General features: G+C 33.9%; 1 protein-coding gene across 1 annotated transcript; it reads right to left on the minus strand.

The window, feature by feature from the left end:
- Positions 1-1369: 1369 nt before the first annotated feature.
- LOC114168702 (protein PAT1 homolog) lies at positions 1370-14621 on the minus strand. Its single transcript, XM_028053610.1, has 5 exons — positions 14351-14621; positions 13572-13723; positions 12988-13044; positions 7829-7892; positions 1370-4230 (listed from the first exon to the last, which is right to left on the minus strand). The coding sequence occupies exons 1-5, from the start codon at positions 14415-14417 to the stop codon at positions 1928-1930; spliced, it is 2643 nt and encodes an 880-aa protein (XP_027909411.1). The 5' UTR covers positions 14418-14621; the 3' UTR covers positions 1370-1927.
- Between the last annotated feature and the right edge of the window lie 5658 nt (positions 14622-20279).

The raw sequence follows: 20279 nt of genomic DNA on the forward strand, positions 1-20279 counted from the left end.
CAATGCCATAAACTTGTATTTTTTAGCCATTGCCTGCAATTGTAAAAGGTAAATTTGTAGTTTTAGTTAAGAAAAAGAAAAGAGAATGATTACGAGACATGTGATTAATTGCATCAGAGTCAGGGATGAAGAAAGACAAGTAAATAAATTACCAACGGGTGTCACTAAAGAAATGTTACTAGTTGATTGGTGTGCTGATAAAGTCTTCAAATGTTGAAGTTGGATCAATCGAAAATAAAAAAACATGTAACTCAGTAGTAAAAAAAAGATGAAAAAATCCATTATGTAGATTGATGTAGTATTAAAAGACATTTTGTAAAAAATTGGTCAAAACATATGAAAGAGAGGTTGAATTGTATTTTAAATTTTTTTTAAAGATTTTCGCATATATTGTTTGATAACACAGTTAGATGGTAGTTTTTAACTTGAGAGGCGATTTCTCACAAATAACTTCAAAAATTAGAATTTTATTATAGAACGCTTCTAATGAAAATGTTTCTTCCAAGTCATGCAATTCATAACTAATTTATTATAGATACATATTACACATCCAAAAGGGCAACCATTATTTTTTCAAAAGTATAATATAATGAATAAAGAAAGTAGATGGGTCATTTTAAGATAAATAGAAATATAAGAAGAAATCGTGGGTGTCACAAGCACCATCCTCTACTTCTAGTTTCATGACTTCACACTATAGATGCATCCTTGACCCAATATCGAATCTTAAATTATTTTAGAGTATTTATTTCATGCCATCATTTCTATTCCCAGAGACATAAAAATGAGAGTGAATATGTTTACTTCCATTGTGTAAGTATGAAAAAATATTTTTCAATATGTATATTTTCAGAAAAAATGACCAATTTACAATTTAAAATATTTCTATTCCCATGAGAAGGAATTAGGTGGTGTCTAATATTCGCATGAGAATAGAAAGTATTAAGTATGATGACTACCTATTTGCACTACTTCCTTTCTTTCTTTCTATCTTTATTTTTCTTTAATTTTAAAACAAAATACTCTCTTTAAAGAAATTATCAAACAGATCTATAGAAAAATTGTTTCTGAGAATATAATGGTACCGGAAAACAAAAGCCCTCTTCGTCTTTCACGAGAGAGCGTCCAGCTACCATACAAAAACCTAAAATATTCACCGGAGTTCGCTGAATTGAAAGGTTTACCTTTCTTGTTATAAATCGGAATCAGCAGAAATAAAGTCACACTTTCCTCAAAATTAGCTTAGCAACACGTAAAGAAAGAAGCAGGAGCATATAACGAACCTCCAAATTTCCAAAGAAACTTGAACCAAAATCAAGAAAATCGGAAATTCAATGGCTCTGGTAAATCATATATAAATGAGGGAAGCTATAAGAAAACATATCAGCAAGTTAATTTAGGAAATGATGAGATAAAATTATGCATCAACATAATTTATTCCACATTAGTTCCTATGTTCTTCAGTACACCAGCAACTTTTAAACATGTTTTCCCAGTAAAGTTCATGGCACCCAGAGCCATTTCCAGCAGAATGGTGACCTATTTATCAGAAGTAAATTTGAATACACCCCACCCCACGCCTTGTATATATAATAGAAAGGGAACATGGGAATCAAATGTGCCTAAACCTGTACAGGCTAACCACTAAGAGTTTATACCAGCCACACAGTAACAAAGTAAGCTCCCCTGTCATGAGAAAAAGAAAAGACAAGAGGGAACAGATCAAGCTGAATATATCATGATACACGGAGAGCCTGATTGCAGATATATCACAATGCAACCATATTGTTATGGCATTATGATAAATATACAGAAGGGGCAGAGAATTTGCCACAGAAGCAACTTCCACTTCAGATTGCTCCATATATACTCAACAAGTACAGACGCAAGGTTGTACAGTTGATGAGATCAGCACAACTATCAACTATCAACTAAGCACAGTCTCTGAGTTCACATGACCCCCACTGCTCCCAGTATAATTGTTAAATCCAACCACAGGCACAGAGCGCTGAGCAAAATCTAGTAATAATTTCCTCTGGTTATCATTGGTGTGAGGAAGACTTACACGCAAGAGTTCAACAGGCATTTCCCTACTAATTGCTTTAGCAGCATCAGATCCAATTCCCGACACATTAGGCGTCCCTTGTACAAGCAGTGATTGCATGATACTCTGGTACTTATTCATGCAATACATTGTGAGAAGGCCAAAAAATTCATCAAATGAGGCCTGCCAAAATGAACGATTAGCTATATAACTGCCAGCACCATGGGGATCAGTAAGAAGTTCAGTGGCCCTCTCAAGAACAGATACTAAAATAAGGGAGGCACCGTCTCCAGCTGGGCTTCCAAGGGGGCGTAGAGGAGGTTGCTCTGTGGAACAAACTACAGCTGCAAGACAAGCACCTAGGGCACCAAGATCCATTCCCTGAACACACTTACAAACAACCTTAGCAAGGTTACTTGTAGTCAAGGCAGCTTCAGGTTCGGATGGTAGACTACCAAATAAAAATCTCAAATGACGAAAGATGGTCATGCTGACTATCCGCATAAGCTCACTACCAGAACCAAGTAGCTGAAGATACTTAGACACAAGTTTACGCCCTTTGGGTATAGACACTAACCGTAAGAAAACAACATCATCCTTAGCACCAAGCCCAACTTTGCTTCCATTCTTTCCCAGTGGATCAACGAGTTGGATAGATGATGCTAGTCCTTCCATAAGGATCTTCCGTCTTCGTCTTAATTGAGTCCCACCATCTTGTAGTTGATTACACTTTAGAAAACGATCAATATCCTCTACATCAAGAAGAAGATAAAGACCATCTTCAATTGCGACTCTGGCTGCAAACAGAGGCTCCTGTTCAAGGGGCTTCTCTGAAATATTTCGCTCAGAACTACCACTAGTGGAAGAATTTGATGGATCAACTTCAAGAAGAGCATGAGGTCTACGAATAGCAAGGAATGAAAACCTCCCTAAAGTATCCACCTGAAAAGAACCAGGGGTGTCCAGATTGGCACGGATTCGTGCGGGAACATCTTTTAGTTGTGTTGGGCTAAATGAATGTTTCAACTTAGCCCCATCTTTTTTAGCAAGACAAGCTTGGTGATAATAGTCATCATGATAGGGGTCGTTGCAATGAGTCACAGCTTGCTGCATTCTAAGAATACTCTCAATTTCATCACTAGTCATATATTTTGACCTAAACTGTAGTGAACCACTTTCATTCTTCTGGCTACTAGCATCGGAACCTTGTAGCAAAAAACGATGACTCTGTTTACCCTTATGAGTTGATTTTGGCCTGTGTTCTCTGGTATCGGCAAGACCAAGCATATGATCATATTTGCTAACCATGGATGATCCAGAAGAAAGCTGAGGGTTCAATAAATGGGATTGGAAACCTGACATGTAGCGTCCTGGTTTGTGAATGGGATGAAGATGTCTATGCTGCTGCAATTGGGTCAATAAATGAGGTGATAATGATCCACTCTGATGCTGTAATTGTTGCTGCAACATATTACTGAGGAGGTTTGGATGATCTCCAGAATACAACCCAGATTGGTTGACCCAGGGATTCTGCATTCGATAATTTAGAGGTGAGCTAGTAGTAAATGGGCGCACATTTCCACTAAAATGTGATTCATGTTTTGGTCCACTCAACTGTAGCGCAGAATTGAAATAATGTGAACGATTTTGTGACGGTAAAGCCACCTGAGCTCCACCAGTATGAAAAGGAATGTTCAAGTGACCTGTACTGTGATTTGGGGAAGAATGTTGGGACCTACCACCAGGTGGAGGATACGATGTAAATGAGGATTTTGGTGCCAAAATAGGTTCACTAGAAAACCGAGTAAGCTCTGGTCGCTTGTCAGGATAAGAAGATGTTCTATACAAGGTCTTTGATTCTTGTAATTGGGCAGTAGAGGAATGTGGTTGTGATGACCACCGCTTTCCATCCTCAGTATTTTCACTATCATAAAAAGCCTGATCAAACCAGTTAGGTACGGGTTCACTAGAGCAATGTTGGAGTTGGTGTTGCAGCTGTCGCTGCTGCTCAGGATATGAAGATGTTCTGTACAAGGGTCTTGAGTCATGTAGCTGAGTTAGAGAAGAATGGGGGTGTGATGACCATCTATTGCCATCCTGAGATCCTTGCCCTTCACTGTCATAGCTTTGCTGATCAAACCAGTAGGGAACGTCATCCCTTTGTGACCATTCAGAAGCAGAGGAATCTGTCAAATATAGGAAAATAAATATTTCAGTCAATGAAAAAATGCATGATAAGAAATGGAGGATAGATCCTTCATAAACCAAAAATATTTCACTCAAGATAGTAAATCTGCATCATCTAATGGAAGTGAAAAAATTGTTAAGCTAGAACCAAATACATTCTCAAGAACCTTATTGATGCTTTGCTTTGAGTTTTTTACACCATTGTTAAAATGCAAAAGAATTTTACACACACACACTAGAGACCTCCTGCATTATCACAAAACCAGAGGAATCTCCTCAATAACTACATATGTAGCATAGATACTAACACAGACACTACACAGGGACACGGATTTATACATCAGATCATTATGAGTTATTTAAATTGACAATCAAGATTCATGTATTCAAAATCATACATAATTTAAATATTTGTGATTGTGTAGGATTTGTTACTTATTTCTATAATCATAATAGGAACTTATACAATAATTTTGAGTTTTTAGAAAATCATTGTATTTGTCCTTATTAATATAAAGTTGTTGAGTCAAAATTATGTTGGAGACAAAAAAATGTCTTTTGAATTAGACACTTCACCGATGTGTTGTACGCGTGCCGGTATTCAATACTTGTTAGACAAAAGGATACACAATTTAAGAGACGTGTCCGAGCTTCATAGATAAATACATATTGCACAACTTTGTATCTATTAGTGTGATTACTTCTAAAGAACCAAGAATAGCACAATTAATTCTCAAGCAATATGTTACTGACTTAACATTTACAGGCCCCTTCTATAACGGGTGGAACTTCCCCCACTTAAAAGATCATCACATTAATAGCTTGCAGCAGAAGCCAACAGATTTGCATATAAATCAATGCATGTACACAGCTTAATATCTCTAAATGTAAATGCATGTTAACAAGGTTCTCATTGACAAAGCTGTAAAGAGTGTAGGTATTGTCATTGAAGATCATGGAAACAGTGGAATGGAATCATGGTTTTGTTTTGTCACATTTTGGGATTTCGGGTTCTATGTCACACAAAACTATTCTTGAGTTAATGGGTTTTTTGGCTAAAACCCAAGCCCAATAAACTGTTCTCTTTCATGCACAATTGGTTTCACATAACTAACTACCTAGTTAATGTTACATTTTTCCGACCTTCCTGTCCACCAAGCAACTTCCTTCCCTAAAGGAAAACCTAATCAGTTGTGGTTGTTCCAATTGCTCAATCATGCCAGAAGTGAAGCTGTGGAGACGTGTACCACTCATGGTTTCACATTTTTCTCCTTCATTCATAGTTGTCACTGATTTATTTTAGTGATTTATGTTAAGAAGTGACCTGTTTTATGATCCCACAATTTACAATGCTGTGAGTCCTTCATAATCCCAACCACATAATCTCAATTTTGACTACCTTGAGTAGCAGCAAATCCGAAAAGTCAGAGTATGACTGCCTTTTCTGTAACTTTTACTGTTATTTTGTGAGGAGAACTGAGAACTACTGGTCATATGCAACATCTTTAGCCTATTATTTTAAAACTGCCTGGCACCAGCATGCATTGTTCGTCATCACCATTCACACATACATTATTTCGAGACCACCTTGTGTCAAAACAAAAAATTAAAGCCTTTTGTTAGAAAGAAATTGACCATCTCCAAACCCTTCTCAACTCCACAAGCCTCCATCGATCATGTTCCTTCACTGTGAAGTGAAGGGTATGAGTTCCTTAACATCTCCATTTCTATTTCCCAAAAGTATTAGGATTATTGAATTTGGGACAACAGATCATTACTACTTTTCCTGCTTACTTCCCATCCCACTCCAAAGTACCTTGCAAACCATTCATAGTCCTAATGGAGAACATGTCCCAATTCATCAAACCAACAACACCAACTCCAATCTTCATTCTCCCTTTGCAACATCCTTTAAGTATTAAATTGGCTAATAATTTGATTTCTAGAAATAAGCTTACTCAAGCCTTGAACTAGTCAGAAACTTTTTCAGCCTCATTGTATCTACCTTCTCTCAAGGATGACTAATCTAAATGCTAATAAAGGCAAGATGTGATATACTTCCTGAAACAAAATACATTTGATGACAGCACCAGAATAAAGGAGATGCATTCCAGTCATCTGGCCACCTCAGAAACATGGCCAACTTTCTCGATATACCTTCATCACAAGTGTTTACATCCTCCATTTAATTAACTTACATCTCTATTTCCACATTTGTTTGCATAATAATTTGCTGAATCTTTCTAAGTATGATGTTTGTCAAGTTATATTAGGACTACTGGGACTTGTTACAGAATCCGTTTCTATTGGAACTAGTTACAGAATCCGCTTCTAAGGTTATATGGCTTGTAAGTTTTATTAATGACTGTACATGTGACATGGACATACCTTACAAAGCACGATGTTGTTTCGCATGCAAAAAAAGGTCTAGCTGAACATGTTTGCCATGCTTTCCCTCTGCACCCTTACTATGGTTATGTTAGATCCAAGAGCTGTCAAGTGTGTCTTAATTGGCTATCTCTCAAATAAAAATGGGTACAAGAGCTATCACCCTCAAAGCCATTGGGTCTTTGTGTCAATTTTCACCTTTCACAAAATGCAATACTTAACTGTCAGCTCTCAATTTCAGTGGGAATGCATTCTAGAATTTGAGTCTGTCTTAGAGTTCAAAGAAAGAAGCTGATGAAAGTTACAATGAAATATAAGTTGAAGATCAGTTCATTGGAAAATAATATCAAAGGTGGGAGTCATTAAACTGAAGGTAAATGTGCCGGGTGATTACCGTGAAGGTAAATATACCTAAATTTACAAGGCACCAAGTAAATGATGTCTTCCTTAAGGGGCTTTCCTAGTGCTAGATTCCTTGGTAATGAATGGTATTCATTCACCATTTTGAAGGGAATTGTTCAGACGTGTGATATATCTTTAAGATATCATTGGATACTTATTTTTAGGATATCATGGACTTTTTGTTCTTTCCTTTTATTTCCCTTTTTTAATCTTTACGCTTGAGAAGGGAGATTATTGATTGTAAACATAATTAATATACAATTTTTTTTTTCTTTCAACTAAATTATATTCATACTTCTAAATAGTCTCTTAATGTGATGCTGTCTCATTTCTTTCTTCCAATTTTGTTCTGTACAGTATATTGACATCAAGTAAATCTAAGACAAACTTCAAAGAAATTATAATAAAAGGCCTAACTAAAAAGGGTCCCCGGAAATGTATTAGAAGTGATAGGATTTTGCGTTTTAATATAATAAATACATTAAAAGCTTCTAATTACTTAAAAAATGTATTAAATGAGATAGGATTTTGTGTTTTAATATATAATGAATACTTTGCTTTCCAATAAAAAATTTCTACTTTACTTTGTTAAGGCCACTTATCGTCATATTAACAAGAAAATAATTTTAGAAAGTAACAAACATTTTCTTCCTTTGACACCACAAGATTATCGTTTGCCATCACAATTTAAACTATTGAAATGCAATACTAAGAACCTCAAGTGTTAAAAACTATAAAATTTAAAGAAAATGATAAGTGTTGAGAAGTAACAACAATTAGCCAAATTTATTGCAATTGCTTACTCACTTTCTCTTGATCCCCGTTCACCAATAATTCCCGGGCTTCTTGGTCCACTAACAACCTTGTTCAACTGAAATAAAAATAAATAAATAAAAACTTAATATCTAATTTTGTTGAATAGAATATATGATCACCAAAGGAGAATGGGTTTATTTTCAAAACAATAAAACTGAAATATAAAATCAACCACTAATTGAAACCATGTAGGACAGGGAATAGATTATAACCTTACAAGTTGACTTTGTGATGTTTGGTTAGGTTCAATGTTATCAATATCAAATAACGGAAAATATCGAAAACCCCAAATCTTTTATAAAGTTATAACTAAAACCATGACAGGTTATGGTGGAAAAATTGTGGTCAAAAGAAATATAATATATGCATTTTTTAAGAAAAATACAAAAATATAATTGTAATGCAAAAGTAATGATATTATGTCGGTGTGACCGACAACAACTACTAACGATGAGCAGCAACGAGCTAGGATAGGCAGCAACATATGTGCAAACTACATTGACACTAAAGAAGAATGGAGCCAAGGGCTATTAGGGTATTAGGTTAAATTAAGTTTTATTGGGGTTGGCCCTATTTTTAACAAAGTATCAACTGGAGCTTAAACCCAACGGAAGACAGAAAAGATAGCATTAGTGTTGAGCCTTACAAGTAGAGTTTCTTCTCTGTGTGCTACCCCTTTAGAGTAAGGTGTCTTCTCCGCACTTTGATGCCCCTATTTCTTCTCCACACCACTACCCCACCTTTTCTGCCATATTCATTTTGTACCGGCCAACGGAAAAAGCGACCGCCATGAGAAACCTGCTTTGCCACCACCTTGTTATGGCGATAGGCTACAAAGCCACCACCAGTTTCCACCATGGTGCTACCATAACCGAGTTTTGATAACTAGTTAGGTTTAAAGTTCACTTTCTAAGAAATACATTAAAGTGGATGACATCAGACTTGGGAGATACATTAAACTCATGCAACACCTTGTCAACATTAAAGATATATTGAAGAACATGTTGAAAGTTGCTTCATGCAAACAACATCTCTGGAATAGGAAAGATATCAGGGTTGCAAAGTAAGTCACGTCAATGTTCAGTCAAGAACATTTAATGTGTCTTGAAACCTCAATGTGTACTCACAGTCAAAAAGAAAGTATTAGCCAGTTGTGTCGTGTTACAAAGAATAATCGGTCTTAGTAAGGAATAGTGGTATTCCAAAGAATATTCAATCTTAGCTAGGAGTAGTTGCATTCCAAATAATATCTTATGTTTAGCAAAGGGTGGTGACAATATTGATAAAATCGCAAGATCATAAACTCGCACAATGTTGCAAGTTTGGAGCACCAAGCGAGTTGACACGAAGGGCAGATTGTAAGTAGTGCAGATCGGAGTGAGTATGCAAGGATACTCGTTGAACCGAGGATTGTAGGCCATGTCGATCCTTCTAGTCCTATGATTGATCGACCCAACCCATGAGAAGGCCAACGCTCTTGCCTAGGGTTACATTCTTTGGCGCCGCTGCTCTTTGGGTCATCGATGCTAGCCAATCTCAGAGTCATTAGCCTCACCGCTCCCAGAGTCACCGACCTCGCCGCTCTTGGAGTCACTAGTGCTCATCACCCTCGCCCTCGCACGTCATGCAGTTTGTGATGCTTAGCCTTTAGTTCTCTCTTTTTATTTTGCTCTCCCACCTCCGTTTATTTAAGGGTTCCTTTTAGTGATGTAGTTGCCTCGGTTGTTTTGCAAGCAACTCGAGTGGTTGTTGTGCTGACATCCACACTCATTGGTTCTTTTTATACACGACTAATGCACTATATTTTACTACTTAAACTTACTATTATTATAATAATAGTTATACTTATTATTATTATTAAAAGTATAGTTATTATAATAATTATAGTTATTATTATTGAGTTATTTTTATTACTTTTAATAATACACTTGTTTATGGATTTTTTTTTATAATTGTGAGTCTTACAAGTCGGGTTACGATCCTCGAGTTATGATCTTTTATTGTCTTTCTGATCCTCAAGTTTGACAACACTAGTGGTGACGTTCCAAATAGTTCGAAATAATACTCAGTTTTAGCTAAGCATGGTTGAGGACCAAATAATACCATTTCCATCAAGCAACTACTAGTGAAAATCAATTGATTGAGAAATGAACATAATCTTTATTAACATACGAATTAGTATAAAAACACATTATAAATTCTTATCCCTTAACTATTTAGATTACATGTTAATGAACAGTAACTAATCTTAAAAGGACACTTTTGAAAATTTGAAAAGCAATTTTGGACAATCCATCAGTCAAACTTGAAGTTACATATGATGTTCCTCATCAAACCCAAACCCTTAAGAAAATAGTTTGATAGTGTGTCAGTCAAGTAAAACTATTGTCTAATGACATATAATTATGTTAACTTGCAAAAATTTTAAAAAGTCCTAAAACATAATTCAACCCTCCTTTATAATGTTTTTGACCTGGCAAAAATTTAAAAAGTCCTAAAACATAATTCAACCCTCCTTTCTCGTGTTTTTGACTTGTTTATATACAAATCATCATGAAGGGACGATTGCAAATAGATATAATTCTCGCAATCATTGTTTTATGGACTAGTAGTATCAAATTACTATAAAAAAGATTGAATACATGCCTTTAATAGATTTGATTCCAAAGGATAGATTACAAGTGTACACCTTTATTTTAGGTGCAAAGTAATGTAAGATCGTGTTAGCTAAATTTACCAATGATGAATTGGTTTTACCTATGGGGAGAAGTGGAAGAGCATTTCACTTGGTAAACTTTAAGAAGACTAAGTTGTAAGATTTGGAGGAAGAGAGTAGGGGACCTATTTTAATTGATTTGAAGGAAGAATTCCAAGGAACCTATTTGGGAGGTTGAAAAAACTAAAAAAATAGTTCTATGGAGATATTAATCAAGGCCTCTAGACTAGTTTCTTTTCATCCCCAGTCCCACATTTAAGCCATGAGATTTTTCATGTGATGGACAACTCTTGGATTGAGACGTCCCATCCTAAAGGTGTCCAAAATTAGTAATTCAAAAGGTAAGGGCAAATGTATCCTCCACATAGGACTAAGGATCTCTATAGTAGTAACCTTTGATGGACTTTGAAGAAATGAAGAGCCCAATGTCATCATAGGGGGCATGGGTGACTAAAGATTCGAGTCATGATTAGCAAAATGCATTGATGGTAGATCATAAAGAAACCTTAAAGTGTTGATCAAAAAATAAAAATAAAATAAAAAAATACAAAGAAACCTTAAAGAATGCACTATGGTTCTCCAACTCTTTCTTAGCTCTAGCAGGTATAGATGCGAAAGGTAAGAGTTCATTATAATCACATATCACAATACAAACTTGCCCAACGTATGCAGATATATGGTCAAGGTCATCAAGTATTGACAAATTCCATACAAGCATTAAGTGTCAAGAGCTTGGACCTTGGTCCAAACAAATTTACGAGTGACACATGAGGGAAAAGATCAATTTGATAGTAAGGAGGGTAGGTTGATCACATTGCACAATTGAGCGTCAATCTTCTCTCATTGGCACAAGCAATAACTACTAAAGATTATGTTGATACACGAGCCAAACAATCTATAGGGTGATGTTAGAAGCCCAAGGTGGTAGTTTGAACAGTTGGTTTCTCAAATGGAAATGGGAAATTAGAAAAAGGGAGTGTAAGAACCACTAAAAGCCATGGTAAGCGGGATGGGAAAACATTGGAACAGAAAAACAACACATGGAAGATATTGTGTGTACTTTACTGTCTGTCAAAAGTGTTATTGAAAATCAGTGATAATGTGGGTTTTTCATGGCAGCCCATGGAAGATATTGTGTGTACTTTACTTGACGCCACAACATGACAGTGGCAATGCGGGTTTTTCATGGCAGCCCATGGCAAACACATTTTGGATAACGAGCAGTGAATGCAGAACAACTATGATGGAAAAGGCAAAGGAAACCCTATGGAAGCAGCAGCAACATGGAAAAGAAGACTCTTCAGCTGAGGCAGCAACGCTTGTGAAAACACCCTAGTTTAGGCACAAGAGATTTGATCTCTTTAGTGTGTTCTATTGGGTTTAAAGCCCAAATAACTTAGATAAAAATTGGGCTATTTATGGCCCAATAAAATCTTTATACTTAACCTAATATTCGAATAACACCTGTGACTTCTCCTTCATCCCATGCCCACTGCCGTCAGTCGTCATTAGCAAATTGCATGTCTGCTTTTATTTTTTGCCAAGTGTCACCTACGTTCTTAATTTCTTTTCTTTTCTTCTTCACTTCCACAATTGAATTTCTAGATATAATATCATTACTTTACATAACAATTGTATTTATGTATTTTTCTATAATGCATATATCATATTTCTTTTGACCAAATGTTTCTGCTATAACTCGATATGATTTCCATTATAACTTTATAAAGGATTTTTGGGGTCTCCGATATTTTGCACTATCCAATATCGATAACACTATCTGTAAAACAATGTCAAATTGAGTTGGGGTGAGGGTTAATGGGTTATGTTTGCTAAAGTGGGGCAATCCTACACCACTTTCGCAATCAAAAAAGACACTACACATGGGCACATAACAAATCCCGTATCAGACCTCCGATGAAGATGCAGTGGCCTTATCTGAGTACGTTGACAATTGATTGGGTCGTTGATGGCCAATGTCAAACTGGTCACATCAATCCATGGCTGTGTCAAAAAAAAAAATCTCCAAAGGAGCGAAACCAAGTCATCAAAAGAAGGGTAACAATTAAGGATGAAAACAGAGGCACATTTCTTGGAATGCCTTTGCTAGGGACTCTGGATACCACGTTATGACAGAAAACAGAAAAACTGGACTGAAACTGTGGCTGAAAACACAGCAGATGTAAGTTTGTATAGACTTGTGGAATTAACTATACCTAAATAGAAAATATTCCGTTTTCTCTAAATCAAATATTATACACCGACAAACTATTATTAATGCAATAAATGCAGAAATTATATTCTGATTTTCAACGTTATCTCACCTATTTTTTACTATAAAATAATAAAAATACTTCTACCTATATGTAGAGTTTTATTGAATACTCCCCAGCATCCAGAGAAAGCATGATATATCACAGTTTCAGAACCTTACCTTTAAAAAAGTTGTAGTAAGATCATCAATATCAGAAAGTGATCTTATATCCTCTGCCTGCAATGTGGAAATGTAAGTTAGCTGGACAAAATTCTAGCATCTTGTCTGCAAAATTAATTTGTTATGCCCACATTGACTAAGAATTGAGATTAACTAGATAAAAGTCAAATATAATGTTTTAGCAAAAGATTAAGTAGACCACAACTAAAAATTCCAAGGCAACACAACATAAATTTAAAAATGGCCATGAATGACAGCAACTATAAATTAAAGTGCTTTCATGCAATATCGATTCACAACCATCTCATTTGACTACATCAACTACTCAAAAAGTTTATGTTTGGGGTGATCATGCAAATGAAATTAGTTTGTGGTAACTATTTAAGATATCATCATTTTTTAGAGAAAGCACTCAATATTTAGGTATCAATATCAGTTTTGGCAATTCAAATGACGCAGTGTGATATTTGTTTTCACTTAAGTGCAAGTCTCACTCAGATAAGTTAACTTTGTAAAAAGCTACACATATTGTTGCCACCAACTTTAAATTTTAGAAAAAGAAACAAAATTAGACTGAATAATACCTCTTCTTTATTGAGAAATAAATCTTCCTCGTTGAATTCCACAGCAAGCATGGCCTTATATTCATCTTCCTCTTCTAAACCCCCCAACTCAATTCCCTCAACAGCATTTTTCCCAAAGAATGCATATTGTGATGCATCAAATACTTCACCATCTGCATAAAAGAAGAAAACCAAATCAAAGAGATTTCAACAGTTGTAACATACAAAACACAGTTTGCACATCTAAAATCCCATCAATACGAAACACAAACTAAACACCATATAAAACAAAAAATCGATGATGAAAGGTCACAAGATCTTCAATGAGCATACAAAAACAAGGCTCTCAAATAGAACATTGAATGAAATAGCATATTTGCAATCTTATTGGCAGAGTTATACATTACTGATATACACTACACTCACCTACTAAAGGAACCAACAACAGCATAACCAAAGATATCCAGAAAAGAATAAGAATTCGGACTCTAAAATCAGCAGGATAAACTTTTCAAAATTAGCAAAATCTAAATTTTAGTTCAGACCTTACAAGAACTCATTGTGCTGCAGTGAGCTAAACATATTAAAAAAAAGAAATAGAAACTCAGAGCAGATAGTTTAATCCCCGTTTTATTTCGCGATCAAACTCCTAAGTAGAACCAGATCTACATGCAGAAGCAGAATCAAAGAACACAAAACTCGAAAGAAGCGATTACAGCAAGCGCGTAATGAAAACAAATAAAAACGCAGGGGAAGTAAAAACATAACAGAAGATAACAAAATAATGAAAAGAAACGAACTTTTGGAAGTTTGTCCTAATGATTTGTGATCATCGGTGCTGGGAGCAGCGGCACCAAAGCCATCCATGAAGGAAGAGAGAAACGCGAACGGTGAAGAGGCGAAGTTGAACGCGCTTCGCGAAGTGATGTGTGCGGAGAGTTATGTGAATTAGGTCATGGCAGAGATTGAAGAATGGTTTTGGGTTGAGAAAGGGAAGTGAAGAAGAACCCTACCACAGAGAGAGAAGAGGGAGAGAGAGGGTGTGTTATAGTTGAGATAGCGTACCTAATTTTTTTTTAATTTAACTGAGGGAACATTTTTGGTGAGATTTTGTTTCGGTAGTTTTCCGGGGAAGATACCAAAACATAAGATTTTTTTTATTGTTTTTATATTTATTAGTTATATGATTTCAAAAATAGGTGAAATTGCAATTATTTGAAATTAAGTTTAACAATATAGTTTTAAAATTAACCATACATTTCTTAATAATTTAATTAAATAAAATTGACATTTTCTTTAATTTGTAACTATTTTCTTATTTTTTATGTTTTATATTTTGTGATAATTATACCTTTGTTATTTTTCTTTATACGAATGAAACACGAGTTTTAGTGTTCACTTTTTTTATAACAATAATAGTAAAATTATAATTATAAAAGTAAATATAAATAATTTTTACAATTTTATATATAGTTTTGATTTATTTGTACATACTTTTTATTTAGTTAAATTTTAAAAAAAAAATGTCACTCCAAGAATAAAATTGAAAAAAAAAATGTAAATATCAAAAAGATGAATCTTTTAGTATACAAGTATAAATAGATATAGATAATAATATAAGAATAGATATAGATAATAATATAGATTTATTATTGTTACCGATAAAACACATGTATTAGGCTAATTATTATTAAAATAAATAAAAATATTATTAAATTCATAAAACAATAAGTAATTTATAATAATAATAATAATAAGATCAAAATGAATAGTGAAATATGTAAAAAAAAAAATGGTTACCTAACAATTTTTATGTTACAAGTCTCACATTGATTAAAAGATAAGGTCAATTTAGAGTATATAAATAGGTGCAAATCTCATCTTATAAGTAAATTTTGTGGGATTGAATTAGTCTTAAAATTCATTTTTTAGCTTGATATCAGAGTCATGGGTTAAAATCTATCATAATGATATTTGTTGTTTAGGTCTATTGTTCCACCCATTAATGACAAGTCTCACTCGAGATGTATATACTTTAATGTGGAGGTGTGTTGAAAGTCTCACATCGACTAGAAGTAAGGGTAAGTCATGTTAACTTGGCACGATTTCATTGTGAAAAGATCATATCAAAATGACACGACTTTAGTGCAAAACATTTTTAAACTGAAGATGTGTAAAGGTGATACGACTTAAATTCAATGCATTTTAATCTAAAGTCATACCAAGATGACACGACTTCAGTTCAATTTTGATAAATGTTGTGATAGAGTGACACAACTTGATGTCTACATTTCTTCTAACTTGAATTGTGAGCAATATTTTTACTAGTGTCCTATACGAAGTCATGCATAAAAAGTTATTTTAACCCATTAATCAACTAATATAATACACAATAATAACTTGAATGGCTTCAAGTCTTTAATATTTCATTAACTCCCTAAAATGTGTTTGTGGTGTCCTTTGTGAATATTTTTCAACCACTCACTCTAGGTTTCATACTTACTTAAATGTTTACTTTTAATAAAACATTTATATCACTTTAAAGCACCATTAATGGTAGCAAACACATATTTTTGTCTTTTTAACCATAATGGTGTACTTTTGCTGAATAAAATATAAAATAAAATTAGAAGAAAAAAATAGAAATAAGAAAAATATCATATTCAAATGGATATAAGTGAGAGCTTTTTCCTACACCATACATTTCTCTTCCTACACTCCTAAAATTTTATAAATACCGTAAATGACCTCCTTTAACTTTGACTAGTAAAAACATAATTACCATTTCTCTCCTTATTTATTCCTTTAACAACCCTAACCCCTCACATTTACCCAAGCATCGCACACTCAACCCTTACATTCAGTGTCTCCCCACCCCATGATTGTTTTTCCTCCTTCCTTTGACCTTGCACCCCGCAAGCACAATCATCCCTTCTTATATCTCCTCTATGACGCACATTTTTCTTCGTGCAACACTCACCTAAAGTAAGTTTCACTTTTTTGTTTTACTTTTTTATTGCTTATTAATTTGGGAATAATCAGGGGGTGAATAGAATTTCAAATATGACATTTAGATAGTTAATTTTGGTTGATAGGTTACAAATTTGTAGCAGGGTGAGATTTATTGAGGGAAAGCATCAAATTTTGAAATTTGTATTATCTTAAATACTAGATTTCGAAATAAGGTTTAGAAAATACCGGACTTTGAATTCGGGTTTAGAAAAGCACCGAAGTTTGAGATTCGATTTTGAGAAAGTACCAAAATTTGAAATTTGATTTGTAAAAGTATTGGATTTCAAAATTCAGTTTAGGAAAGTGTCAGATTTCAAAATCCGGTTTAGGAAAGTATCAGATTTTGAAATATGATTTAGGAAAGTTCCAGATTTCGAAATACGATTTAGGAAACTACTGGATTTCAAAATCCGGTTAAGAAGTCTCCTAGATATCAAAATTTGGTTTGGTTTTTTTTTTTTTAATTTGATGTGTTCTACTTTTGTTATTTTTAATTGTAGTTATTTTGTTTGTTTGTTTTTCTTTTATTTTCTTTTTAAGTTTAGTTATTTGGTGTGTTATGGTTTTGTTTTTTTAGTTATTTGGTGTGTTATTTTTAATTTTTGTTGGAATTTGTTTGTTACAAAATTGGCAAGAACACGAGGTGCCTCTATATACTGGGCTGAGAGTTCTGCACAACGTGAATCTAGAATGAGACTTACGACATCTGTTTGTATAAGAGGTCTTCATGGTGAAGCTGAAGAAGCTACAACATTAGTTGGTCTTGACGTTCATGAATAACACAAGGATGTTGGCATTAAGAGACAAACATTTTTCATTTTCATGTTGGTGAGATGACTGTTACACAAGATGATGTGTTAGCACTACTACATTTGCTTATAGTGGGACAATTTTGTCTAAACGAACCCTTACGCCCATCAATTCTGCAAATGTTTGCATCTTACTAACATATGACCATGCCGAGCCTCGGGGTAACAATGGGTAGACGATATGATGTCCACCATTGGTATAAGACAACTTTCTTGTAGGCGAACTTGTAAAAATAAAATTAATAAATGAAAATACTATATTGATTACTGATAGAAAATAATAATCACTTTACCTGCATAAAATGAGAACCATGAACATGTTCTATACTGATTAATCGATATTGTCTTATATCAGAGTGTAGTACGTAATGGGAAAATCGTAATATTTTGAACCGATGACAAATAGACTATGATGACATTATATCAATTAGCAATACCATAGCCCATATCTCGTATAATCATTCACTTCTCCATATTAGTATGTAATTAACGAAACAAATATTTATGGAAGAAAAAAGTAAGACATAATAAGTGAAGTATAAAACATAGCAAAAAGTACCCTTGACTGTGAATCGACTAGTAAAGACTTCTTTAATTCTTCTATTTAAACAAATCATGTCGGATTAGAGGACAAAAATCTTCACCCATCCCCAACAAAGTAACAATGTCTATATACCCATAATGATCATCGACAACAACATCAACAACATCGACAATTTAAGGGTGACAAGTCATATGAGATTGATCTAACATAGATATTCGCCTTTGTTGCATACATCCAAATCTAGCATTCACCTTTTCTTTAGATTGCTTGTCTTTCTTTGCTGAAGAAGTATCATATTTAGAATGTAAGGCGTTTACATGCTCGAAATATGAAGGTTCACGCTTTTTAGACCTTTGAGACCGATAAACTTTATTCTTTTATGCACCCTTCCTTTTAAATTTATACAATAGAATAACCATTGATGTCATAACAGGACAAGCAATTTCAAGTAACATGTTTGATCGTCACCTTTCCTGCAAGGTTCACTTCTTTGAAACGATTCAACATTAGATCAAATTCCTTTTGAATGCATAAATCTGCCTACGATTCAATTGATGAAATATTCGAAAAGCTCAATATACTCCACATGATATGAATTTTAGGTAGAGGAATAACCCAAGGTCATATCTTTGTAATTCACAAGCACATGATAGACCATATGTTCGTCTCAAAATGCAATCACAATTTTCAATATCAATTACAATATGCCTAATTCGATCGAACTCATCAACAATGAGTGTCAAAGCATGTTTTGATATAAATCACACCAATCTTTTACACCTAGTATGCTTAAAAGTTCCACTTCTCAAATTTAGACTTTTTTTTCAAAATGATGTCTTCATTTCATTATGTTGTAGGATCATGTCGTTATGAATTGCATCCTAACATGTCTCCTTACTACTTCGCAATACCTTTTTTATAATCTAATGAGTATACTCAACCCTAATACAAATAAAATCAAGAGTAATGTAAAACATCTAACAAAAACAACTAAATAAGAACAAATGCAAACATACTTATTTGATGTTGTGTTTCCTAAATGTGTTACTTTGTTTGTCCACGCCTTCATAAAGTATTTCTTATAAGAAATGATCTATAAAGGCCATGAATTACAAACATGATGAAGGTGATCACACAATGACTAAAGGTTGACTCATGTTCACAATCCATGACATTTTCCCATGCTTCCATGATAACATCCCATGCCTCAACAAAATTGACTAACATTTTGCACTTGGCTTGCACATTTTCTCGAACGTGGAAATGACATAGGAGATGATAACATTAAGGAAATACAATGCTAATGACATTCATCAAAGCTATGTATTTATCATTAACAATGAATTTAGAACCACTCTCAAATGTCAGAAATAATCCTCTTAACCTTTCAAGAGCCTAAGTGAAATTATTTTGTCGTTCACTTGATTATAATGCAAAGGCAATCGAGAAAGTCACATCAATAATCTCAACTAATGACAACCTATATTTGTTGGTTTTGTATGTGTTATCTATTAAGAAAACAATGTTAAATGCATTAAATAATTTTGTTGCATCATGATGTGTACAAAAGAGGTCACTTAGCACCGCAAATTCGTCTACACATCTACTCTAATGGAAGTATTTATCACGTTCTAACAATATCATTAGTTGTTGTAATTCAGTTTTGAAACCTCTTAATGATCAAGTGTATCTTCCATTATATAATTGTTTGATTGTTGTCACATTATACTCATTAATTTATTTGAGAGTAAGGAGAACGTTTATAGGCTTCACTTAACTCTTAGTCATATCAACAAGCAATGAATGTTCATTAGGTTTTAACATATCAGCATAAGGTGACCAACTAAAGTCTTTACAAATCATGATTATGATATCCACACATTACTTTCGAGATTCACCACTCTCCATTACCAATTAGTTTGCCTCTCAATTTAAAAGAACAATCACATTTTCTTATGTCAGATATATTAGGTTGAGCATTAGATTTGTATTTTATGTACTTTCCACCTTTTCCACATTCTAACAATACATATGTCTTTTCCCTAGGATGACCATTAGCTTTATCATATTTTATAATCACAACAACAAAACCATGATAAAAAGAAATCCCTATAACACATTGAATTAACTCATCACATGTAGGAAAGATCTCATCAATTATGAAGTTATCAATATAATCTCCCTCGTACATTTCATTTACAAAAGAAGAGAAATTTGAGATGAAATTCTCATTTAGTTATGATTTCATAAAACATAAAGGACAATATTTCATCTTATATATCAGCACTCTAACCACCTATTGACATGAGCATACAATACCTAACTTGTTGAATAATAATAACTAAAATGAAGATTAACAACAAA

The sequence above is a fragment of the Vigna unguiculata genome, chromosome 11 (genome assembly GCF_004118075.2).
Source record: "Vigna unguiculata cultivar IT97K-499-35 chromosome 11, ASM411807v1, whole genome shotgun sequence".
Classification (NCBI taxonomy): domain Eukaryota; kingdom Viridiplantae; phylum Streptophyta; class Magnoliopsida; order Fabales; family Fabaceae; genus Vigna; species Vigna unguiculata.

Excerpts from the sequence above, each read along its gene's own strand:
- LOC114168702 (XM_028053610.1), bottom strand. The coding sequence starts at position 14,417 with ATGGATGGCTTTGGTGCCGCTGCTCCCAGCACCGATGATCACAAATCA. Across the intron at positions 13,724-14,350 it reads ATTAGGACAAACTTCCAAAA|ATGGTGAAGTATTTGATGCA; the intron begins GTTCGTTTCTTT and ends TCTTTTATGCAG. Across the intron at positions 4,231-7,828 it reads TGAACGGGGATCAAGAGAAA|ATTCCTCTGCTTCTGAATGG; the intron begins GTGAGTAAGCAA and ends TATATTTGACAG.